Source organism: Scyliorhinus canicula, chromosome 23, assembly GCF_902713615.1.
Source record: "Scyliorhinus canicula chromosome 23, sScyCan1.1, whole genome shotgun sequence".
NCBI lineage: Eukaryota > Metazoa > Chordata > Chondrichthyes > Carcharhiniformes > Scyliorhinidae > Scyliorhinus > Scyliorhinus canicula.
Genome location: NC_052168.1, coordinates 2768265 through 2794238, shown reverse-complemented (window position 1 = coordinate 2794238; position 25974 = coordinate 2768265). Strand labels below are relative to the sequence as shown.

The 25974-nt window shown below is 48.3% G+C and overlaps 1 protein-coding gene across 4 annotated transcripts in view; it reads left to right on the top strand.

Moving 5' to 3' along the window:
- The window catches only part of LOC119956410 (epsin-2-like), a 40688-nt gene extending 19735 nt beyond the window's left edge, over positions 1-20953 (top strand). For 3 of the 4 annotated variants that reach the window (XM_038783602.1, XM_038783603.1, XM_038783605.1), the window contains exons 6-11: positions 5357-5458; positions 8951-9104; positions 11237-11386; positions 13078-13188; positions 18898-19152; positions 19365-20953. In XM_038783602.1, coding sequence (XP_038639530.1) covers positions 5357-5458; positions 8951-9104; positions 11237-11386; positions 13078-13188; positions 18898-19152; positions 19365-19642 — 1050 coding nt within the window. In that variant the 3' untranslated portion in view covers positions 19643-20953. The remainder of the gene's footprint in view (positions 1-5356; positions 5459-8950; positions 9105-11236; positions 11387-13077; positions 13189-18897; positions 19153-19364) is intronic. The other variant, XM_038783606.1, reaches the window with a different exon arrangement.
- Positions 20954-25974: the final 5021 nt, after the last annotated feature.

Genomic DNA, 25974 nt, shown 5'->3' with positions numbered 1-25974 from the left:
AGAGGGCTGGCGTACTTCCTAATGAGGAAAGCAACCTCATTTAAGCAACTGAAGGCATGTCTGACCCACAGCGCCGCCATGGGTGGGGCAAGGAGGCAAGTTCCAAATGCACTCCAGCCGGATCAGAGACTGAATGCTGCGCTGTCGGCACCAATCGATCCACACTGGCCATCCAGCCAACCGGCCCCTGAAGGAACATGGAAAACATAGAACATAGAAAATCCAGCACAGAACAGGCCCTTCGGCCCACAATGTTGTGCTGAACTTTTGTCCTAGATTAAGAACCAATCAATCTGCATCCCAGCATTCTACCCTAATCCATGTACCTATCCAATAGCCACTTGAAGGTCCCTAATGTTTCCGACTCAACTACTTCCACAGGCAGCGCATTCCATGCCCCCACTACTCTTTGGATAAAGAACCTACCTCTGACTCTTGAGTTGCTGTGGCAACTTACACTTTCACATGCAGATTGCAGTCCAGAGCTGTGGATAGTGATGGTAGAGCCTCCAATTCTCTTACAATCACTCGGCTGACTGGGAATCTCTCCCGCTCTTGCCACCAGTCATTGGCATAAATTGGACGGATTGGCAGGTTGCCACTAGCCGCGATGTGAACCCACCTCCCTTGGCCATCAAGTCCTGGGCTGCAGGGCAGCACGGTGGCCTAGTGGTTAGCACAACCGCCTCACGGCGCTGAGGTCCCAGGTTCGATCCCGGCTCTGGGTCACTGTCCGTGTGGAGTTTGCACGTTCTCCCCGTGTCTGCGTGGGTTTCGCCCCCACAACCCAAAAATGTGCAGAGTAGGTGGATTGGCCACGCTAAATTGCCCCTTAATTGGAAAAAATAATTGGCTAATCTAAATTTATAAAAAAAAAAGTCCTGGGCTGGGACTTGAACCTGGAGCTTCTACTCGATGGAAGGGCTGCTACCCACTGCACCACAACACCTCCACCTGCAGTCCAGCAGTTGTTCCTGGCAGTGGTAATGGCCAGACAGTGTGTGGTAGGAAACAACTTTGCTAGTCGTCAGATTTGGATACACTTTCTGTCTGGTCAGTGTTATAGAACATAGAACAGTACAGCACAGAACAGGCCCTTCAGCCCTCGATGTTGTGCCGAGCAATGATCACCCTACTCAAACCCACGTATCCACCCTATACCCGTAACCCAACAAACCCCCCCCCAACCTACTTTTTTATTAGGACACTACGGGCAATTTAGCATGGCCAATCCACCTAACCCGCACATCTTTGGACTGTGGGAGGAAACCGGAGCACCCGGAGGAAACCCATGCACACACTGGGAGGACGTGCAGACTCCGCACAGACAGTGACCCAGCCGGGAACCGAACCTGGGACCCTGGAGCTGTGAAGCATTTATGCTAACCACCATGCTACCGTGCTGCCCCTAATGTCCTAATCTCTCCTTTGCATTTAATCAGTTCTTCGCTTGTTACTGTGCCACAGATTTCCATTTTGAGCCACAATCTGCAGATTAAACTTCATTGACTTGCAGCGAGTGTCGCTTTATCTTAAAATTGGGGACCAGGTTGTAAAATGGTAACCCTGGGCGTTCTGCCCTCTGGTGCAGCTCACTGAGAATAATTACCAGGTCAACGAGGTCTCTTCAGGTGATTTGCTGCATGAATGAATATTTCAACAAACAGTCTCGCTGCTGATTACTATCGATTCCTCATTCCTTCTCCCCCCCCACCCACCCCCCTTATTGGATTTGATTATTCTGACTCAATAAATTGTGTACTTTTTGCCGATCTGTGCTGCCATATTAGGGAATCTCTTTTCACAAACGCTTTGGTTACGTGCTGCTCCCACTGCGTGTGTTTAGCACAAGGTGTTAAGGTTTTATTGCGGCTGTCTGTTTCATATATTGAACAAATTGGGCGGTAGGCAGCTGCACTAATCTTCCCCCCCCCCCCCCAAAACTGCGTTTGGGTGGGGCACTTCAACCTGAATTCCACCCCCCACCTACGTTTTTACACTAAAATATTTGAATCTGAGCCTGAGATCTGTCTCCCCAAATGACCTTGTTTGTCTTCTAAAATGTGTTGTACTTTTGAGCGATATATTCTACTGTTAAAACATTCAATCCAAAAATGTGCAGGTTAGGACTGGCTATGGTAAATTGCCCCTTAGTGTCCAAAGATGTGCAGGTGAGGTGGGTTACGGGGATAGGGTGGGGTAGTGGGCCTAGATAGGGTGCTCTTTTGGAGGATCGGTGCAGACACGAGGGGCCAAATGGCCTCTTCCTGCCCTGTAGGGATTCTACTAGGCTGCAGTCCTGAACTGATGTTTCTCCCGCAGGAAGTGGTCATTTGTCGATGCAGCCACCGATCGTCAACAGAGTGGCCATTTGCAGTGGAATCTTGTCCCTTTTCTGACCCAATGCTTCCTTCCCAGCAAGTGTGTTTGGGTCGGCGTTCAAAATGGGACGGCGGAGTGATTTATTCACCATTTCCCATCCTTCACTCGGGGCCACTAATGCACGTAACGGTTTTTTAGTGTCTCCTAACACATCAGGGAAGCAAGCCTAAGTGGTCATCTTTGGCATGTACTGTGACCATACCGGAGCTCCGATTGGTAAATCGCGTCTTTGGATTAGTTTTGCTCGTGCTAATGGGGACGGCTTAAACTTTGAAGGGGTGTGGAAACCATAGTCAGGGAGCAATACCAAGGTACAGTACTGTAGCACAAGAGTAGAGAATAGTAAGTTAATAGGTGGGGTCAGAATCGGGGAGAGAGAAAGCAGTAAAGTAAATCAGGGTTGCTGTGCATGTGCGTGACTGTACAAGAGTGTTTAATCAGATTGATGAGTTACTGGTGCAGATTGTCATGTGGAAATAAGATGTGCAGGTTAAGCGGATTGGTTATGATGAAAGAAATTGCCCCATAGTGTCCAGCGATATGCAGGTTAGATTACGGGGATGGAGCATGTGATGGGGCCTGGGTGGGGTGGTCCTTCAGAGGATCGGTGCAGACTCAATGGGCCGAATGGCTTTCTCTGCGCTGGAGGAATTCTATACTTTATGTTTGACCTGGTTCATGGGAATGAGGGGGGGCCAAGTGGATTAAGTATCAGCAGGAGAACATTTATGGGTCAGTGTTCGTTGAATCATTTTTTTTTAGCAAAGGACAAATAACAATCCAGAGTAAGAATAATTGACTGGGAGAAAGCCAACTTCACTGGCGTAAGAATGGACCTGGGCAGAATAAATTGGAGTTAAAGGTCGGTGGGGAAAATGGCAGCTGAACAATTGGCTACCTTCAAGGAACCGAGAGTTTGGGCACAATAAAGAAAGGTTCGGCAAACAAGTCCAAAGCTTCCTCGATGACAAAGGAGCCAGAAATTAAGATACAGAAGAAAAAGTGATGCCAGTTAGAAAATATGATTAGGAGCCAGGCTGAATATCGAAAGGGAGGTGAAAAAGCAAAAAGGGGGGGGGGGGGGGGGGGGGCAGGTGGCGTAGTGGTTAGCACTGGGACTACGGCACTAAGGACCCGGGTTCGAATCCCGGCCCTGGGTCACTGTCCGTGTGGAGTTTGCACATTCTCCCCGTGTCTGCGTGGGTTTCACCCCCACAACCCAATGATGCGTCAATTGCCCCTTAATTGGGGGGAAAAAATAATTGGGTACTCTAAATTTAAAAAAAAAGCAAAGAGGGGCTTGAAAAGACTCTGGCAGCTAACATAAAACGGAATTCCAAAGTCTTCTATAGGCATATAAATAATAAGACTAGTAAGGAGAGTAGGGCCAATAAGGGACCAAAGGGGGATTTACATATAGAGACAAGAGGGTATTCAATGAATGCTTTGCATGGCCATGGTGAAAGAGTAGGTAATTCAGACACTGGAATGGTTTAAAATGGAAGATGGTGGTATTGAATAGGCTGCCTATAAAGTTAGTATGGTACCAGGATTGGATGAGATGCGTTTCAGGATACCAGGAGAAGTGAGAGTGGAGATTGCAGTCACTGGCCATAATTTTTCAGTCTTCCTTCGACTCGGGGATGATGCCAGAGGACTGGAGAATTGCAAACTCTACACCCTTGCTCAAAAAAGTGCTTAGCAATTAAAGGCCAATCGGTTTAACTTTGGTGGAGGAGAATCCTCTCGAAACAATAATTTGGGACGAAATGAATAATCACTTGAATGAATGCAGGTTAATTAAGGAAAGCCAGCGTGGTTTTCTTAAGGACAAATGGGGTCTAACTGCCTTGCTGGAGTTTTGATGTAGAGGGTTGATGAGGGCAATGCTGTTGATGTGTTGTATGTGGATTTTCAAGAAGTGTTTGATGCAATGCCGCACAAAGACTTTTGAGCAAAGTTCTAACTAACGGAATGAAAGAACGGTAGCAACATGAAAACAAAAATGGCTGACTGACTGGTAACGCAAAGACCATGTTTTTCAGGCTGGAGGAAGGTTTTACGCAGTTTCCCATAGGTCAGAGCTTTTCCTGATATATATGAATGACCTAGACCAGGGCACAATTTCAAAGTTTGCAGATGGTGCGAAAATTGGGAAAATTGTGCACTGCAGGGAAGGATCGTGTAGAACTTCAAAAGGGCAAGACAGGTGACAGATGAAGTTCAATGCAGAGAAATGTGAAGTGGGTCCACGTTCTCCCTACCAAATCGAGAGAGAATGTTAAATGGTACAATTCTAAGGGAGGGCGCAGGATCAGAGGGACCCTGGTGCATACACAAGTCTCTGTAGGTGTCAGTACAAATTGAGGGTGTGGCTAATAAATCAGACACAACCTTCATTTAGTAGGAGTACAAGAGCATGGAGATTATGTTGAACTTGTATACAACCAGTTTTGGTCCCAGCTGGAATATTGTGCCCAGATCTGGGTGCCACACGTGTAAAGAATATGAAGGCATTGGAGAAAGTGCAGAAAAGATTCACGGAAATGGTTCCTGAGTTGAGGAACTTCAGTTATGAAAATGGATTGGAGAAGTTGAGACTGTTTTCCTTGAAGATTTGATAAGAGGTATTAAACCCACAAGGGGTCTGGACGGAGTTGACAGGGAGAAACTGTTCTCACTCATGAAAGGCTTGAGGAGAAGAAGAAGGCACAGATTTAAAGTCACTGGCAAAGGAAGCAAATAGCAGGAGGTGCAGCGAGTGGTTGGGGTTTGGAATGCTCTGCCTGAGTGCGGGGAGGCAGATTCAATCAAAGCTTTCAAACTCTTATCGGAAAAGGAAGAATGTGCAGGGGTTGCGGAGAGGCAAAGGGATGGTATCAAGGGTATTGCTCACCGGAGAGCCGGTGCAGACTTGATGGGCTGAATGGCCTCCTGTAAGGTAACAATGTTGTGATTTGTGTGGTTTGTGCAGAATGAGCAGCGTCGCCGTGGAGATGACCTGCGTTTACAGTTGGCTTTGGAGGAGAGCCGACAGAAGCTGCAAATGCCAGGCTTTGGACCCCACAGAACTGAGGTACGGCCGGGATTCATCCTTCTGACCATTCCCTTAATCCGTTACAACTATATTTGTTCATGGGATGTGGGTGTGATTTTATTGCCCATCCTAAATTGCCCAAGAGGTGGCAGTGGTGAGCCGCCGCCTTGAACCGCTGCAGTCCATGTGGTGTAGGTACACCAACAGTGCTGTTAGGGAGGGAGTTCCTGGATTGTGACCCAGGAATAATGAAGGAACCTTTCAGTTCAGGATAGTGAGTGGTTTGGAGGGATATATGAAAGTGGTGGTCCCATGCAGCTGCCACCTTTGTTCTTCTAGGTGGTAGAGATTGCCGCCTCAGAAGGTGCTATCAAAGGAGCTTGAGTTGCTGTTGCGCAGCTTATACATGGTGCACACGGCTGCCACTGAGCATCACTGGTGGAGGGAGTGGATGTTGAAGGTTGCAGATGGGGTGCCAATGAATTTGTCCTGAACGGTGTCGAGCTTCTTGAGTGTTCTTGGAGCTGCACTCACCCAGGCAAGTGGGGAGTATTCCATTACACTCTTGACTTGTGCCTTACAGATGGTGGATAGGCTTTTGGGGGGGGGGGGGGGGGGGGGGGGGGGGGGGGGGCTCAGGCGGTGAGTGACTCACCACAGAATTCCCAGATTCTGACCTTTTGTAGCCATAGTATTTATATGGCCAGTCGGGTTCAGTTTCTAGTCACTGACCCCCAGGATGTTGATTGTGGGGGATCCAGCGATGGCAACGCCGTTGAATGTCTTGGGGAGATGGTTAGATTCTTTCTTGTTGGAGATGGTCATTGCCTGGCAGTTGTGTGGTGTGAATGTAAGTTGCCACTTGTCAGCCCCAAGCCTGGATATTGTCCAGGTCTTGCTGCATTTGGACAAGGACTGCTTCATTATCTGAGGAGTTGTGAATGGTGCTGAACATTGTGCAGTCATCCGCAAACATCCCCACTTCTGACCTGATGATGGAAGGAAGGTCATTGATGAATCAGCTGAAGATGGTTGGGGCCAAGGACACTACCCTGAGGAACTCCTGCAGTGATGTTCTGGAGCTGAGATGATTGACCTCCAACCACCACAACCATCTTCCTTTGTGCCGGGTATGACTCCAGCCAGCGGAGAGTTTTCCCCGATTCCCATTGACTCCAGTTTTGTTAGGGCTCCTTGATGCCACACTCGATCAGATGCTGCACTGATGTGAGGGGCAGTCACTCTCACCTCATCTCTTGAGTTCAGCAATTTTGCCCATATTTGGACCAAGGTTATAACGAGATCAGGAGTTGAGTGATCCTGGCGGAACCCAAACTGAGCACCAGTAGAGCAGGTTATTGCAAAGTAAGTGTTGTTTGGTACCACAATTGACAACCCGCCATCATTTTGTCGATGACTGAAAGTAGACTGATGGGGTGGTAATTAGCCATGTTGGATTTGCCCTGATTTTTGTGGATGGGACATGGGTGGTTTCCATGTTGCTGGATAGATGTCAATGTTGTCGCTGTTCTGGAACAGCTTGGAACATGTCCTTTGGCTATTGGGTGGCTGGGAACACATTGGAATAATAATTGCATTAATAGCACCATTGCTTTGTCTCAGGTTAGTTTTGCAACAGATTACATGGCATTGTTAGTCTGCAGTTATTCTGGGTCAATGACTATCCACAAACTATTCCGATCAGTCAAACCCGTTTGTGATAATCAGGCTTTAAGAGAAGCCCTGGCTCCTTTGAACTATCCATGGAATCTTGAACATCTCCTGTACAAGTAAACAGGAAGCGTCCAGCAGTGCAGCATTCCCTCTACTGACCATCCGGCAGAGCAGCGCTCCCTCTGCGCTGACCCTCCGGCAGAGCAGCGCTCCCTCAGTACTGACCCTCTGACAGTGCGGCACTCCCTCATTACTGACCCACTGACAGTGCGGCACTCCCTCATTACTGACCCACTGACAGTGCGGCACTCCCTCAGTAGTGACCCTCTGACAGTGCACTGCTCCCTCAGTACTGACCCTCTGACAGTGCGGCACTCCCTCCGCACTGACCCTCTGACAGTGCAGTTCTCCCTCAGTACTGACCCTCTGACAGTACAGCACTCCCTCTACTGACCATCCGGCAGAGTAGCGCTCCCTCCGCACTGACCCTCTGACAGGGCAGCACACCTTCAGTTATGAGCGCCTCTCAGTGCCGCACACCTTCAGCACTGACCCACTGACAGTGCAGTGCTCCCTCAGTACTGACTCTCTGACAGTGCGGCACTCCCTCAGTACTAACCCTCTGACAGTGCAGCACTCCCTCAGTACTAACCCTCTGACAGTGCAGCACTCCCACAGTACTGACCCTCTGACAGTGCAGCACTCCCTCAGTACTGACCCTCTGACAGTGCGGCACTCCCTCAGTACTGACCCTCTGACAGTGCGGCACTCCCTCAGTACTGACACTCTGACAGTGCAGCACTCCCTCAGTACTGACCCTCTGACAGTGCGGCACTCCCTCAGCACTGACCCACTGACAGTGCAGTGCTCCCTCAGTACTGACTCTCTGACAGTGCGGCACTCCCTCAGTACTACCCTCTGACAGTGCAGCACTCCCTCAGTACTACCCTCTGACAGTGCAGCACTCCCACAGTACTGACCCTCTGACAGTGCAGCACTTCCCTCAGTACTGACCCTCTGACAGTGCGGCGCTCCCTCAGTACTGACCCTCTGACAGTGCGGCACTCCCTCAGGTACTGACACTCTGACAGTGCATGCACTCCCTCAGTTACGACCCTCTGACAGTGCAGGCACTCCCTCAGTACTGACCCTCTGACAGTGCGGCACTCCCCTCAGTACTGACCCTCTGACAGTGCGGCACTCCCTCAGTACTGACACCTCTGACAGTGCAGCACTCCCTCAGTACTGACCCTCTGACAGTGCGGCACTCCCTCAGTACTGACCCTCTGACAGTGCGGCACTCCCTCAGTACTGACCCTCTGACAGTGCGGCACTCCCTCAGTACTGACCCTCTGACAGTGCGGCATCCCTCAGTACTGACCCTCTGACAGTGCGGCACTCCCTCAGTACTGACCCTCTGACAGTGCGCGCTCCCTCAGTACTGACCCTCTGACAGTGCGGCACTCCCTCAGTACTGACCCTCTGACAGTGCGGCACTCCCTCAGTACTGACCTCTGACAGTGCGGCACTCCCTCAGTACTGACCCTCTGACAGTGCGGCACTCCCTCAGTACTGACACTCTGACAGTGCGGCGCTCCCTCAGTACTGACCCTCTGACAGTGCGGCACTCCCTCAGTACTGACACTCTGACAGTGCAACATTTCCTCCGCGCTGACCCTCCTGCAGTGCAGCATTCACTCTGCGCTGACTGGAAGGTGTAATCGTACCATGACGAGTTTACATAGGAGGCTGCCATTATACCTGTACACGGGTACAGGAATTTAGAATTAATGTAAAGATACCTCCGAATCAGCCAGATAAGTTAAATATGTGTTCTCTTGTGGTGCATTTGTACAGACTGCTTTACTGGATCTGACAGACTCTACACCATCTCCCCTGACACACAAATCTGATCCCTGGGGAACACCATTGCCATCAGCATCCACTGCCAAGCCTGACCCATGGGCAGCTGTGTCCTGTCCAGCATCTACTGACCCTTGGAAGCAAATGGGTAAGATCTTTTGGAATTGTTTTGCCTCAGATCTTTGTTTTTATAGTGAGACCTGTGCCATGTCACCGCCTAAATCAGAAACCTAACGTTACATTAGTAACCAGAATATTTAATGTTCAATCAAACCGCAGAATTGGTAAGGGTTTGATGCTGAGCTCTTGTAGGGGCTGTACTGGGTGTATTACAATGGGCCTGGGTAGCTCCTGCCCAGTTATCCTTGGGCAGGGTATCGGTGAAAGACCCCTCGTGAGTGCTTTCGAAGGAGAGAGGAAGGATGTTGGTCACTGGGTTAGAATTCCGACCGCCATCTTCAAAGACTTTGGAGAGGAATACTTTGGGAACTGCTACAGTCACCGTATTCTTTTTTTTTTGTCAATTCGGGGACAATTTAGCGTGGCTAATTCACCTACCCTGCATATCTTTGGGTTGTGGGGGTGAAACCCACGCAGACACGGGGAGAATGTTCAAACTCCACACGGACAATGACCCAAGGCTGGGATCGAACCCCGGTCCTTGGCGCCGTAGACAGCAGTGCTAACCACTGCGTCACCGTACCGCCCTTAGTCACCGTATTCTTACTCCTGAACCCGTCTGTCCAAAATGTTCGACCTCTAGAATGTTCTACCCCTGACTGTCTAATAACTCCGCTTCTGGATTGGAAATTTTGGGCACGTCATTGAATCCATGTTAAGACCGGATTTTCTGATCATTTTGAGGAGGGAGTGTTGTTTATCTAGACTGTGTTTAAATGTTGCCGTTATGATTAGCGTAGTGTGTGGAACGATGCTTGCTGAACAATTACTTTTGAATCGGAGAGAAAATGCCTCTTACGGTGCAATCATTGTCCCAGTGACACTGGGCAGCAGCTTCACCAGGCAAATCAAACTGCTGGTGACACTCTGGGCTCAAAGCGCTCACCATCTGCTCAGGTACTCAACAGCTGAGGGTCCTGGTTGTGTGACAAGCCACTGGCATAGCCAGCGCCAACACTCTTACCCCACGGGCGGCACAGTGGCGCAGTGGGTTAGCACTGCTGCCTCACGGCGCCGAGGTCTCAGGTTCGATCCCGGCTCTGGGTCACTGTCCGTGTGGAGTTTGCACATTCTCCCCGTGTCCGCGTGGGTTTCACCCCCACAACCCAAAGGTTTGCAGGGTAGGTGGATTGGCCACTCTAAATTGCCCCTGAATTGGAAAAAATGAATTGGATATTCTAAATTTATGGGGAAAAAACCATTCTTACCTCACAAGACTCGCTCAACTCTCCACGCTGTGTCCCAAGGCATCAGGAGGCACTGGGTAGATTCTGACATTACTGAGTGCACATCCCAAGGTTATTTAAGCTGCAGAAGCTTTTTTTAATCTTGGTATGTGTGTGTGTACATGTCTCTTATCTCTCTGACCCGCATCGGGGCATTGCTCTTCCGGACTCTACAGTTTAATGAAAGCCCCCTATCGAGACTGTAATCACTGTACCGTGAAAAGTGCCGTGGAATCTTTAATCCGCTCGAACCACCAGAGTAGGCAGGTGGGATTCTGTTGAATGTTTCAGCCAGCAAGCTAACCCTCATTGCACTGGACCATCAGTTATGTTCCCTGTTGAACACCTTGCTGCAGAACTGGGTTAGTATCACCTTCTTGCTTTTTCTGATGGTGCAAGTGGCTGTGGAGATCCAGTTGGAGTATTTTTATAGCTGGAAATTCTCCAGTCGGCCCAAACCGCTGAGGAACAGATTGAGTGGTTAATCTAATTCCTTGTGGCATGGGTATTGTGGGCAAAATGCCTTCTGCGTCGCAGTCACTGAATTGTAGTTCACTCTGAATTGCAGAGAGGTTAGAGATGTGATGTGATCCTATTTAACAGCAATCACATTGGTGAACATATCGATGTTCATCGTTGTCTCTGGGGCCCAGGTTGCATGCACCGTCTGTCACGTTCACTCCTTGTATTTACATTGACAGTAGGTACCCTGCTGATGACTGAAAATGTCTCTCATAATTTACCCACTCAATCATCTCATTTTGTTGTCGTTTGTCCAAATGACTATCGGTTCTTGATGGTCATTGCTTGAGTTGAGCTGAAAGTCTCTGTTTTTTTGGGGTCCGGTAAATTAAAGATTGAATCACTCCTACAGCAGGTTCCAGACTGGCTGCCGCTTCCTCTGATCCGTGGGGAGCTTCGAACCGCCGCTTATCAGGAGAGCAACAGCCAAGAAGCACAGACCCCTGGGGTTCAGCTACAGCAGTGACTGACCGAGACCCCTGGGCTCCTACCTCTCCTCCAGGTAAGACTTGATAGAGGTGCGTACAGAACACCAGAGTGAAAAATCTTTGTTGGATAAACTCAATTGCCTTCTTTGTTTTTTAAAAAGGGCGTGATCCTTTTATTTGTTTGGACGGAGATTCAGTTTTGGAATGTCTGCACCGGCGTTTCAATTTTGGTGCAATTGCATTTAATACGTGGTGATGTATCTATAGGGTGTTCAATGATAGTGTCCTACTGCTGTTTAGCTTGTGGCATAGGGGTGATTTGGCACCCTTTCATAATCCAATGCAACGCTTTGTGAATGCTTTGAAGGATTATATCAACTTGCCATATATTGAGATATTTGGGAAATGAGCGGCGAGCGCCAGACCTGCGGTGTTTTGCCAGCATTTTTCGCGGCATGGTGGAACAGTGGTTAGCACTGTTGTTTCTCAGCACCAGGGTCCCAGGTTTGATTCCGGCTTGGGTCACTGTCTGTGCGGAGTCTGCACGTTCTCCCCGTGTCTGCGCGGGTTTCCTCCGGGTGCTCCGGTTTCCTCCCACAAGTCCCGAAAGACGTCCTGTTTGGTGAATTGGACATTCTGAATTCTCCCTCCGTGACCCGAACAGGCGCCGGAGTGTGGCGACTAGGGGCTTTTTCACAGTAACTTCATTGCTGTGTTAATGTAAGCCTACTTGTGACAATAAAGATTATTATTATTAATTTCTAGCATCCGCAATATTTTGCTTTTTATTTGGGGCGTTCTCCTGTTCTGTTCCCCTATCCTCGGTTGAAAAGTTACATTTATATCACAGCCAATAGAGAGAGAGTACTTTCACTGTGCTAAATAACCCAGCTAGCCAACACCACCAATAGTAAGTTAATTGATCATTTCACGGTGGTTTGTGAGATTGTGCTGTGTTGAAAGTGACAATCATCTGTATAGATGACTGCACTGCAAAGCAGTTTGTTTTAGGTGAAGCGTTTGGTGTGTTCGAGACTTAACAAGGTGGAATAGTAAATGTAATTCTCCCCCCCCTTAACTCCCAGTCCTGTGCCAGCTGTGCCTGAGAGTGTGTCTCTCCTTCACAGGCCCTGCTCTGCAATCCATTATATTGTTTTACTCCAACCATTCAGTCCTGTGTTGCTGGTGTCGAGAGGAATCTGTCGGGGACTGGGCCCTTCCCTAAGGAATAGTAATGAACCAGTTGGATTTTAACTACAGTCTTGACAGCTTCACAACCTTTTACTGATCCTGGCTCCTATTTATCTTCGAACTGAATATATTTGCTCCAACCCGCTGTGGTGGTATTTGAGTTCACGTTCTCTGAATTAGTAGTTCGCTCTCATCATAATAATAATAATAATCGCTTATTGTCACGAGTAGGCTTCAATGAAGTTACTGTGGAAATCCCCTAGTCGCCACATTCTGGCGCCTGTTTGGGGAGGCCGGTACGGGAATTGAACCCGTGCTGCTGGTCTTGTTCTGCATTACAAGCCAGCTGTTTAGCCCACTGTGCTAAATCAGCCCCATTGTTCTCTGTATGTGAGTGTCGGCAGCCACTACTCGACAATATAATTGGGAACTGGCTAGGAGGAGACATGAAGCGTGCTTCCCGGTTTCTGCCCCCGTCTTGTTGTCCATGTGTTGGAGGGAGGGGGAGTTCATTGCAGAGTCTGTAAGCTGCCTCGTGGTGATGTGTTACATGTTAAATTGTTTCCTCACTTAGTGGCTTCCCCCTTCCACTCTCTCAGTGCTGCCGACGCAGCCGTAACCGATGATTTCTCCGCGTTCAGCCACCTGCGAGGATCACCCAGGAATGCAGACGGTCAGAGCACAGGTGAGCTTACCTCCTCTTTTTACACTGCAGGATGATTTTGCTACAAGACTCGCTCATTGGGGATTGTAGGTTTATTCGGTATTACTCTGTCTGTGTGGGCCTGTGGTCCAAGTAGAATATCTGAGCCTGGAATTTCTCACTGGGGCATTTGAAATTAAATACTGGAACCTCCCCGTGCAAAGGAAGGCCATTCTGCCCATCTTACCTGTGACATCTTTGCGGACGAGAGCTCCAGTTTACTTTTCTCCCAGGCTCGCTCCCTGTACCGACCCAGCACGTTAGATTGGGTTAATGATTGTCAGCTCCTCCAGTGGACGTGCTGATATTGAGCCATTCCTGGCCGACACTGCGCTGGCTGACCTTGACTAGGGCAGCAGGAGGAGGTTGACAATCAGCAGCTTGGGGTCAGCGAGCCAAGTTCCCGATCCTGGTCGCTGAAGCGTGGAAACTGCTGGCAAGTGTTTTGGTTGAGAATATCGGGTGAAACTGGTTCAAGCCCAGCTGGAGTGGCAGGGCCCTCCTCCCACCCTCCTCTGGACCGCCAGCTGACATATTCTGGGTTGGCTACTGAAGGCAGCTTTGATGAGTTGATGGGGGTGGGGTCTTGCATTGAGATATATACCTGGAAAAGTCGCTGCAACAGGGCAAGGAGAAAATCCTCATTGCCCTCGCCGTACAAAATAGTAATTCCTCACTTAACGGTCAAAGTTGTTTTGTTATAATGCTGATCAAGGATCTGTAACATTTCAACATTCACTATCTGATCTGTGGCCTGCACACATGAGCACAAAGCATTTAGTGGCGTTTCCCCTGCGCTGTTGGGGTTGCTGCCCGGCACTGTGTACTGAGCTGCCGGATGGAGCCAGGCAATTTCGGAATGCACAATATTTGAACCTTTTAACACAGTTGTCTGCCACAGTGCAAACCCGGAGGCTGCCACAAGAACCAACTCCAATTTTTACATTAGTTGTAGTAGGATCGGACTCGCTTAACCTAATGTCACTTTTCATGAACGCTTCCACAAAATTTAAGTGTGGAATTGCTGTGTTTTTTAAAATAGCTTTGGGGCAATCTAGAATCATAGAATTTACAGTGCAGGAGGCCTTTCAGCCCTTCGAGTTTGCACCGGCCCTTTGAAAGGGCACCCTACTTAAGCCCAAACCTCCACCGTATCCCCATAACCCAGTAACCCCACCTAACCTTTTTTGGACACAAGGACAATTTAGCATGTCTAATCCACCTAACCTGCACATCTTTGGACTGTGGGAGGAAACCGGAGACCCCGGAGGGAACCCACGCACACACGGGGAGAACGTGCAGATTCCGCACAGACAGTGACCCAAGCCGGGAATCGAAACTGGGACCCTGGAGCTGTGAAGCAACTGTGCTAACCACAGCTTGAGGATTGTGCGCCTCATCCAGTCTTTGCTTGTCGACCCGTGCGGAGTGGATTTGCTTCGTTTGCCAGAAACTCTGACGGGTTTAAGCTCACAGAGACGGTCTGGGATATAGGGCAGGCCCTTCGGCCTATTCAGCCACGTCCCTGCTCCACACCAGCCCTGTTCCCCGTTCCCAGCACAGCCTCATTAGGACGCATCTCATCCCCCAGGATCACGATTCCAGTCCTCGCATGGAGTTGAAAGCAGAAACTGTGCCCCTTCGGGTACGAGTGATGGGCTGAAAATTTGTTGATGTTTTCCAGCAAGACCGAGAGGGGAATTTCTTCGACAGTGCAGAAATGTTTTCAGATGTGTGCTCGCCCTCAATCAATCCGATTTATATAAGACCATAAGACATAGAAGCAGAATTAGGCCACTTGGCCAATCGAGTCTGCTCTGCCATTCAATCATAAGACCATAAGACATAGGAGTGGAAGTAAGGCCATTCGGCCCATCGAGTCCACTCCGCCATTCAATCATGGCTGATGGGCATTTCAACTCCACCTACCAGCATTCTCCCCGTAGCCCTTAATTCCTCGCGACATCAAGAATTTATCTATCTCTGCCTTGAAGCCATTTAGCGTCCCGGCCTCCACTGCACTCCGCGGCAATGAATTCCACAGGCCCACCACTCTCTGGCTGATATTTTCTCATCCCCATTCTCCTGCCTTCTCCCCATAACCCCTGATCCCCTTATTAATCAAGAACCTATCTATCTCTGTCTTAAAGACACCCAGTGATTTGGCCTCCACAGCCTTCTGCGGCAAAGACTTCCACAGATTCACCACCTTCTGGCAGAAGAAATTCCTCCTCATCTCAGTTTTAAAGGCTCGTCCCTTTAGTCTGAGATGGTGTCCTCTGCTTCTAGTTTCTCCTACAAATTGAAACATCCTCTCCACGCCCACTCTATCCAGGCCTCGCAGTATCCTGTAAGTTTCAATAAGATCCCCCCTCGTCCTTCTAAACTCCAACGAGTATAGACCCAGAGTCCTCAACCGTTCCTCATATGACAAGCTCTTCATCCTGAATCTTTCCTGAGTCTGAATGCTTCGCTGGTGAACCTGGACACCCTCAGCACCCGCACTGGGCATCCAAATGTCAGCACCAACCCCTTCCTGGCGCAGGGTGAGTACCACATTCTGCTCAGTAACCCATCAGTCACTGGGTGAGGTGCCCAATAGCTGTCACTGCCCTGCGAGTGGGCAGGGATTTTAACCTTGGTGGGGGGTTCAGAGGGATCATTCTTGTGAACCTCCTATGGACCCGTTCCAAGGCCAGCACATCCTTCCTTAGATACGGGGCTCAAAACTGCTCACAATACTCCAAATGGGGTCTGACCAGAGCCTTACACAACCTCAGAAGTACCTCCCGGTCCTTGTATTCTTGACATGAATGCAAACATTGCATTTGCTTTCTTTTTTTTAATAAATGTTTTATTCTCCATTTTCACATTTTCCTTCAAAATTTACACCCCACCAACAAACCGTAAACGGTAACAAATACAAAATCAATCCCCTTAACAATAACAACGATCCCACCCTCCCACCACCCCAAACAACGGCCCACCTGTCAATATATGCATCCAATAAAACAAACCCTCCCACGGTGGAAACAAAAAACAAAGGAGAAAAAGGAGTCCGGGACCGCCCATGGTCACCATTAACGTATAGATTCCACCCCCCCCCCCCCCCCCCCCCCCCCCCACCCAAACTGTCCAACCTCTGAAAGAGTACCGTACGTGATACCCAAGAGTTGTAACCCCCCCCCCTCTCCAACTCCTCCCGTCCACTACCTCTTACAAAACTCCTTCCCCCAACCTCGGTTCCTTCCCCCCAACTTTTCACCCCGGCTAGACCACTCGGACCCTGCTCTGCCAGGCTCCGATGGCCGCAGCCCCTCCCCCAACCTCACTCCCATTCACTGGCCAGTTTAAACGCCCGGGTCCCTTTCCCCCTTGCCCGGCCCTAGGAAAACCCAGAAATCCCCTTTTAGCACACACACCCCGCATATCCACCTACACCCCAAAGAGCCCTCACTTCGAGTGAAAGTCCCATCACTTCCCTTGTCCAAATATATACAACACCGGCTCCTTTAGCCCATACACCCGCACGCAGTGAAACAAAAAAGTAGAAAATACAGTCATGAGGTTACATCGGCACATGGCCATTTCTCAATATCTCAGTTCTGCCACAGTCCTTCTGCCTTCGCAAACTCCTCCGCTGCTTCTGCCGTTCCAAAATAAAAGTCCTTGAGCTTGTAAGTCACCCTCAACTTCGCTGGATATACAAAGCCGCGCTGCACCTTGATAATGAACAGTGCCCTCTTCACCTGGTTGAAAGCAGCCCGCCTCCTCGCCAGCTCCACCGTAAAGTCCTGGTATACACGTATACCAGCTCCAGCCCACTGCACCACCCGCTTCTGCTTAGCCCAGCACAGGACCTTCTCCGTCACACTGTACCTACGGAAGCAAAGAGTCACTACCCTGGGCGGCTCACTCACCTTTGGTACAGGCCTCCACGACCGATGAGCCCGATCCAGTTCATATCAGGAGAGATCCTCCCCCTCCCCCAATAGTTTCGCCAGCATCGCAGCAAAATACTCAGTCGGTCTCGGCTCTTCAACTCCTTCAGGCAGCCCCACAATCCTCAAATTCTGTCGCCTGGATCTGTTTTCCAGGTCTTCCTTTTTGTCTCGCAGATCCTTGTTAATCTCCATCACCCTCCGCATCTCCTTCCCCATCGAGGTAAGTTGATCACTGTGCTGCAATAATGTCTCCTCCACTTCCTTCAGTGCCTCCCCTTGCTCCCGCACCTCCGCCACTGCGCTCGCCACCGCCGTCCTCACCAGGGAAATCGCCTCCTCCACCAGCACACTCAAAACCTCCCTCATCTCCTTCCTCGTTGTCTCCATGTATTTTGTAAACTGCCTTTCGAATTCCACGGCCATCACCGTAATCATTTCTTCAGCTGTAAGCAATGCGGCCTCCCCCGGTGCTCCAGCCTCCTTTTTCTTTACTGACCTCACGGTGACCTTTCCACTCCCCAACGAACTTACAGCTGTTTTCACAGCCGTTTTTTTACTCGTCCTCGATCCCTTCCCTGTGCTTTCTCCTGGCCTTCACCGCCTTCGCTGCCCCTAGGACCGGGCGTCAATCCCCGACAATGCCGTTCCCGAACGGGAACCCTCCAACGCGCGGCTGCCTCCCGCCCGCCGTCACCGGAAGACCGCATTTGCCTTCTTAACTGCTGACTGAACCTGCACATTAACCTTAAGAGAATCCTGAACAAGGACTCCCTAGTCCCTTTGTGCTTCTGATTTCCTAAGCATCTTCCCATTTAGAAAATAGTCTATGCCTAAATTCCTCCTTCCAAAGTGCATAATCTCACACTTTTCCACATTGTATTTCATTTGCCACTTCATTGCCCACTCTCCTAGCTTGTCCAGATCCTTCTGCAGCCCCCTTGCTTCCTCAATACTACCTGTCCCTCTACAGATCTTTGTATCATCTGCAAACTTAGTAACAGTGCCTTCAGTACCTTCTTCCAGATCATTAATGTATATTGTGAAAAGTTGTGGTCCCAGCACTGACCCCTGAGGCACACCATTAGTCACCGGCTGCCATCCTGAAAAAGACCCCTTTATACCCACTCTCTGCCTTCTGCCAGTCAGCCAATCCTCTGTCCATGCAGCACGGTAGCATTGTGGATAGCACAATTGCTTCACAGCTCCAGGGTCCCAGGTTCGAATCCGGCTTGGGTCACTGTCTGTGCGGAGTCTGCACATCCTCCCCGTGTGTATGTGGGTTTCCTCCGGGTGCTCCGGTTTCCTCCCACAGTCTAAAGATGTGCAGGTTAGGTGGATTGGCCATGCTAAATTGCCCTTAGTGTCCAAAATTGCCCTTAGTGTTGGGTGGGGTTACTGGGTTATGGGGATAGGGTGGAGTTGTTGACCTTGGGTAGGGTGCTCTTTCCAAGAGCCGGTGCAGACTCGATGGGCTGAATGGCCTCCTTCTGCACTGTAAATTCTATGATCTATGCCAGGATCTTGCCCTTAACACCATGGGCTCTTAACTTATTTAACAGTCTCCTATGCGGCACCTTGTCAAAGGCCTTCTGGAAATCTAAATAAATCACGTCCACTCATTTTCCTTTGTCTAACTTCCTTGTTACCTCCTCATATGATGGGATAGGTGCTGTTAACAGTTTGCTTTTCATGTTAGGAATGTGACTTCTTTAAAAACAAGCCGATCCGCTTGCTGTGCCCTCTACAGGTGGCAGGTTTGAGGTACTGGGTGATGGTCTGACCACTCCGGCCACGTCTGTCGTTGGACGCTGCCCTGATGTCTTTGACATGTCCTCCATGTCTAGCACGGTGACCTCCAAGCAAACTACCCCCAGGCATCAGCCAACCATGCAGAAGAATCCCAAATCTTTCCTGAGCCCCAATGCTTCGCTGGTGAACCTGGACGCCCTCATCTCCCACACGGGCCATCCAAATGTCAGCACCAACCCCTTCCTGGCACAGGGTGAGTACCACATTCTGCTCTTGGCTCAGTAACCCATCAGTCACTGGTTGAGGTGCCCAATATCTGTCACTGCCCTGTGAATTGGACTTGAACCGGAGTTGGTGTCTTCAAAATTATTCCGAGTGAGGAGGGGTTTTAACCTTGGTGGGGGTTTCAGAGCAATTGACTTCCTCCTTCCTGAGTTTTTACCATGGTCTCTGTTTCCTCCACAGCAGCACCTGCTCCATCGGCGAACCCATTCCACGCCACGTCAGCACAGATGTCCAGCTCCATGATGGCCATGACGCAGACTCCATTTGGACCCGTCAGTATGAGCGCTGCCTCCTTCACGATGCCCAGGGTGGGGTCTGCCCCCATGGTAACCGTGCCAGTGATGCGGATGCCACAGAGCACTGGTGTGCAAGGGATGATGGGGTCGACCTATGTTACCATGGCAGCCCCCCCTGCCCCTGGTCCGTCTGCAAGCTCCACTAACCCATTTTTATTATGATCCCTGTTTCAGCTCGTGTTTAAGTAATCTGTTTTATAACTGTGGTTTCCCTCTACCCTCTGTAAAATTCAAGCCGGAAAATATCCCGAGTTCTTCCATTTTGGACAATTGTGGGAATGTCATTAAGATACAAGAAAGTTTCCCACGGTTCTGTGTGCTAAATTACACTCTGCCATCCTGGACTGTGAAAGTGACATGTCAGATTTAGCAGCTCCGTAAAGTCTCAATTGCGAGCGGGGAAGATGCTCGCAGCTTGCTGTGGTGACTGTGGAGATACAGAGCGAACTTGCATTTCTCCCTTTGCTTCATCACAGTGATGGAACTCTGATTGACAAATTTACCCAGTAATCCAGATCCCCTGGCCGCCAGATACAGAATGCTGGCTGTCTGGCCGAGTTGGTCAATTTTGTGTAGCTAAATCACAAAGGTGGCAAGGGCGCTTGCTTTTTCAGTACTGCGTCGCCTTTGTTTTGGGTCTGGGGGCGGGCGGAAAACAAAAACGCTGCCTGACGTCGAGACGTCCGTTTCATAGGGGCACTTTGAGAGCTTGCGGGGAAGCTTGTTTGCAGATGTATGTCGCCCAGTTACCACCTCTGTCATGGGTGCCCGTCGCAAGCTGTTGCATTCTTGTCAATTGCTCTGGCCCCTCAACCTGTATAAAGATCTTGCAGCTCGTTGCTGGAGTCTGATGCTGCCGGTGATCTTGTTAATAAAGAGCACTGATGCAGTGAGGGTGATGTTTCACTGACAAACAGGCAGTTGTAGAATGCAATTCTCAGAACACTAGTTAGATTCCTGTATTATCTCTGATCATCACACGAGGTAAAGAAGTATTTTAATTTCTGAGCAGTTCAGAGGGATGTGCAGAAAGGCCTGGCAGCAAGTGCCGTAACTCTCACCTGCTAGTCATTGTGCCTGGCAGCTTCTTGGGCCTGACCAGTACTGATGCCTGTACCAGTGGTCCCAGTAAATACTTCCAGCAGTAGGCAGCGGGCGCATATCTGGCTTTCGTTGAACCGCACTTGGGGCAAGTTGAGATACACTTTTCTGCCGATTTGTACTTAATATATTCCAGAGTTAGAAAGTTGGTAATATTTATCAGTCCATATTCTGGCTCGTGCCACCAGCAGTATCCTCTCCTAACCTACCCAGAGGCTACTAGAGTCCCCAATCTAACGGGCTTGCTATTTTGTTTTGAAGAAAACCTGATTTAAAATAATTCAAGGCTTTCGTACGTCATTCACCTCTCACTTCCATAAACAAAATAAATGTAACTGTCTGGAAATTGATAAACTCTTTATAAAAAAAAAAGTTGTCAAAAAATAGAAGTGAACATAAGGAAACAGAAATAGGAGAAACTCAAACCCATGCCATTGAAGTCCTGAGGGCTGGATTCGTACTTCAGGACCGTCAGCATCAGGAATATCCATTATGATGTTTCCAATATAAGATTTGGTCCAGTTTTGTGATACTTCTGCCTCCTGGTGTGATCTGAAATTCTGAGACATCGTCATCGACACAATCCAGCAGTGTCCCTCCAATCTCCTCGTCATTTTTTTGTAATGTGAATCAATAAGAAAGTTAAACTTTTAAAATCTTAGCACGGCTGCCTGAATTTAGTGCTCGTTTGAAGATGTAGAGCCTCAGGAATGACGAAGAGCAGAGATGAGAGGGGATTTGGGCATGAGGGAGTTATTTCAGCATGGGGTGGGCAGGCGGGGGTATTCTTTTTGCACATTTGGGAATGGTGCGAGGTGTAAAGAGTCTGTTCTACTCTCTGTCATCTGTTAGCCGGGAAATGCACCCGTGACCAGGTTATATGGTCGTTTGTGTGTGTGTGCATTTTAGCCAGTCTTCCCAGAGTGATTGACTGCTCCTCTATACCGAACACAGCCAGGACCACCCCTCACAGTGATCTTTCCCCAAAGGTGCTTACTGAATTTTCCTACTGGGCCAAATGTGTTTTTTTAAAAAAAAGTTCAATTCTGTTGAAGCTCAGCCCCTAATTCCTCTGCAGCCCCTCACACTCCCCCCCCCCCCCCCCCCCCCAGGTTATGGTGAGGTCTGGTTAACGATTGTCTGGAAGGAAAATTTTTGACGTTTACAAACACCATCGAGTCTGGGTGCGCGGCAGTTCCTGCAGTTAAAAACAAAATCACTTCTAGAATTCTAGAACTTTGAAAGAACACCCATTCTGACTTGAATTAAATGTTCTCTGCAATATTAATTCTCCATATACAGTGACCCACAGCAGTATTAATTCTCCGTTAACAGCAATCCTCTACAGTATTAATGATCTCTGTGTGCACTAACTCTGCAGTATTAATGGTTCCTGTACAAAAACCCTCCTGTTTTAACGATCTCTGGGTAGGGTTTGTTACTTGATAACCTTCCAACAAACTTGACATTGGAATTAATGTTTTGAATTATCTGACCCGATTTGTTCACCTGACTGGATCCAGTGTCCCAAAACTTCAGTACCTCTACAGAAACATGCTATCCTGGGTAAAACTGAATAACACGAGTAGCACACAATGTACATAAGCCTCAAGCTGCACTTTTAGTGCAGTAATTTTAGGTATCTGGTATTGAATAAGTATTCTTGTATTATGTTCTGACCGACACTGTTTGTTTACTGTTGAATTTCTTTGCATCTCTACCATCCTTGTTAGGGTACTTTCATCACTCCTGCTCGGACCCCTGGTCTCTGTCACGTACCACAGCTGAGGAGTGATACTCTTGAGGCGATCAGCAGACTTTGAACCTCTTTGCTTTCGAGTTCAAGTTTGACAGTCTGTCCTCCCGTTTTAATTCTCACGTCAAATTGAGCCTCAAAAAGCTTGATCAATATTTTCTAAATTGAAGATTTTTAGGGTTATGACAGTGAAAGGAGTTGTGACCTCTGTGCCCCTAAATGTTAACAGGGATGGGGGTGATACATTTGGTTAAATTCTGATCTTCAACCTGTGACTTGGTGCTAATTAGTGAACTTAGAGACTGAAGGGTGGCTGACATGGGAATTGTTTCACTGGAGCTTGAGGAGTGACCCAGGTGTTTTACTCTGTATCTATCCCTGTGCTGTACCTGCCCTGGGTATTTGATGGGGACAGTGTAGACGGAGCTTTACTCTGTATCTATCCCTGTGCTGTACCTGTCCTGAGTGTGTTTGATGGGGACAGTGTAGACGGAGCTTTACTCTGTATCTAACCCCGTGCTGTACCTGTCCTGGGAGTGTTTGATGGGGACAGAGTAGACGGAGCTTTACTCTGTATCTAACCCCGTGCTGTACCTGTCCTGGGAGTGTTTGATGGGGACAGTGTAGAGGGAGCTTTACTCTGTATCTAACCCCGTGCTGTACCTGTCCTGGGAGTGTTTGATGGGGACAGAGTAGACGGAGCTTTACTCTGTATCTAACCCCGTGCTGTACCTGTCCTGGGAGTGTTTGATGGGGACAGTGTAGAGGGAGCTTTACTCTGTATCTAACCCCGTGCTGTACCTGTCCTGGGAGTGTTTGATGGGGACAGTGTAGAGGGAGCTTTACTCTGTATCTAACCCCGTGCTGTATCTGTCCTGGGAGTGTTTGATGGGGACAGTGTAGAGGGAGCTTTACTCTGTATCTAACCCCGTGCTGTATCTGTCCTGGGAGTGTTTGATGGGGAGAGTGTAGAGGGAGCTTTACTCTGTATCTAACCCCGTGCTGCACCTGTCCTGGGAGTGTTTGATGGGGACAATGTAGAGGGAGCTGTATCTATGTACTGTACATATCCTGGGTGGAAGTACTCCTGAAAATCCGAAGATATTTCAGTCAACAGCACTGAAAGTGAAAGCTAAAATGCTCAAGCTTCGAGTTACTTTACTCCGATTTTGAACAAGAGTGATTGAGTGTCCCAAAATGGTTGTAAGGATGTGCTGTCGGATATGACATTGTATTGGTGCCAATCAGTAGGGTAATGTGGGAAGATTAAAGGGACTAATGTTTGTATACCAATACAGGACTGTTTGTTATTAAGTGTGTGGGAACAGGGATTTACACACAGCACTCTTGGGTTTCCTCCCTCTATTTCAGCAAACTTGAGCAGGAGTCTGACTTGGTGGAAACAGGCACCTGGGAAAGCTGCTGGTTCCTCAGTCACCCTGTAGTATAATAGATTTTTAAAAATATAATTGCACGCCGATTTCTATGAAAATGAATTGTTCCGTTTCTGTCCCAGATAGCTCACCCGTGAGGCACCCCTCGGTGTACTTTACCTTGTCTGGTGGTGTTTCTCCTTGTCCATCTTGGTATCTGCTCCATGCGCGCCTCAGGACAGTAACACCAAGGCACTCTGATTCTCTCTGAAAACCTGCTCTGTTTTTTTCTTCTATCACGACATATGTTCAGTATTTTATTTTTGTAAAGTTTGCAGCATTCAAAGGGACCTGGGCACCTAGTGCCATCTACATTATTTATTTATTTTTTGCTATGGGTTGTGGAGGACTAACCTTTTAATGCCGGTGTTGGAAGCAGCTGATGGCTGAATGCAAACTGTACAGGCCCAAGGGCCTGTGCTGCATTTGATCATCCCTCCCAGGGTGTAGTGAGCCAAGTGGGCACAGCCCAGGGTCAGACACTCCACCCTGATGCCCCCCCCATTTAATCAAACAGTTTTCCATCTTGGGTAGCGCGTGGGGAATGCTAATCTCACTTTCAGGTGAACAGGTCCCTTTCATTTTAGATGTGAGTAAAATTAGATGTCCAAAGAATTTATTTTGTAGTGTATCATATGCATTAATTTATTATTCATAAATTTAAATGTATAAATATATTTAAGCTATATAGTAACCTGGGGTGCAACAATCAACACATTTCTTACCTGTTGCAGTTTTTGGTGTATTCGAACTTACTTGGACCTGTGTCTGTACACAAACTATGCATGTGGAATTATTTAAACTGGCTTATTCCTGCCCCCATTACATTGTTTTATTAGATGATACTGTCAGTATTTTGGGAGGATTGTTTACACTCACCGCTCGTGATGCTGTACAGTGTAGTTAATGTTTTAGTACTGTTGTTGCATTTGATCTGATATCCTGGACTGTAGCAAATGTGTTATTTGGTGTCACATGGCCTTGCTGTTGATTTTTAACTATGGTGTCAAGAGTTAATCTGGAGACCTGGTATTGTAATATGTTGGGATATTGCCTATTCCTAACTACCTTGACAATTATGAAAATCAAATGGTTCTCTCTCTTGCTGCACAGAGATCCATTTTTCCTTGACTGCTGCCGTTTCAGCCTGCAACACAGCACTTAATCAGTGTCAGACAAATCAGATCCCACACTTGGTGCAGTGCAGATTACATTTCAATTGAAAGAATGTGAGCGGGTTGTGAAGTAGCAGCTTTTAAGCAGTACTCGAGTGTGATTTTAAATGCCATACAATCTGCTCTGTTATTTCTTGCTGGCTACTTGTACAGAAAATACTAGCAGCCTGCAGTGTGGGCATCCAAATCTTTGCTACAGTCCTCATCGTTTACTGTAGATATCCCAAGTTTTGTTTTTTTTTAAAAAGAAAAGGTATCGGCCAGATTCTGTACCTGCAAAAATAAATTGTGAACCTGTCCTATATTCACTGCTTCTTTTTTATCATGTATAGAAGGAAACCGATTTCAGCAGCGCATTTCCCAGAATTTAATCTAGGTTATCACTGTGGGACAAGCATGATTTTTTTTTTTTAAATTGTTTTTGGGGTGTGGGTGTCACTGGCTGAGACAGCATTTGTACCGAGTATCTCGCTCGGCCATTTCAGTAGAGGGCAGTTCAGAGTCAAACACGTTGCTGTGGGTCTGGAGTCACATCTAGGCCAGACCGGACATTAAAGAACCAGGTGGAATTTGATGACAATTGGCGATGGTTTTCCTGGTTTTCATTTAGATTTTTTTTTTATTGAATTCAAATTTCACCATCTGGGATTGGAACCCAGGACCAGTGTAGAGAGGGAACTCCCAAGGCTGCTGTGTTGGGTGACCAATTTGCATAACCCACCCAAACCTGAGAATTCCTATTCCTAGCATAACAACTGTTGTCCAACAGAAATTGCTGACAAGCCCACGTTCTCAACCAAGTACACCAATTTCAGTAAAAAAAAAACCCACCCTCCTCAGCCCAAAGTGCGTATATATGATCTTCATTTCCCCACTGAAGGAAGTGAAGCAACCACAGATTTAAAAACAGCCTTTCATCTCACTTTAGCAACAAATTCTCACACGCTGCAACTGAACAGATCAAATATCCATTCCCAGCTTGATGATGTATGTGGACAACACCCCAAACTTAAGTTCTCACTGTACAAA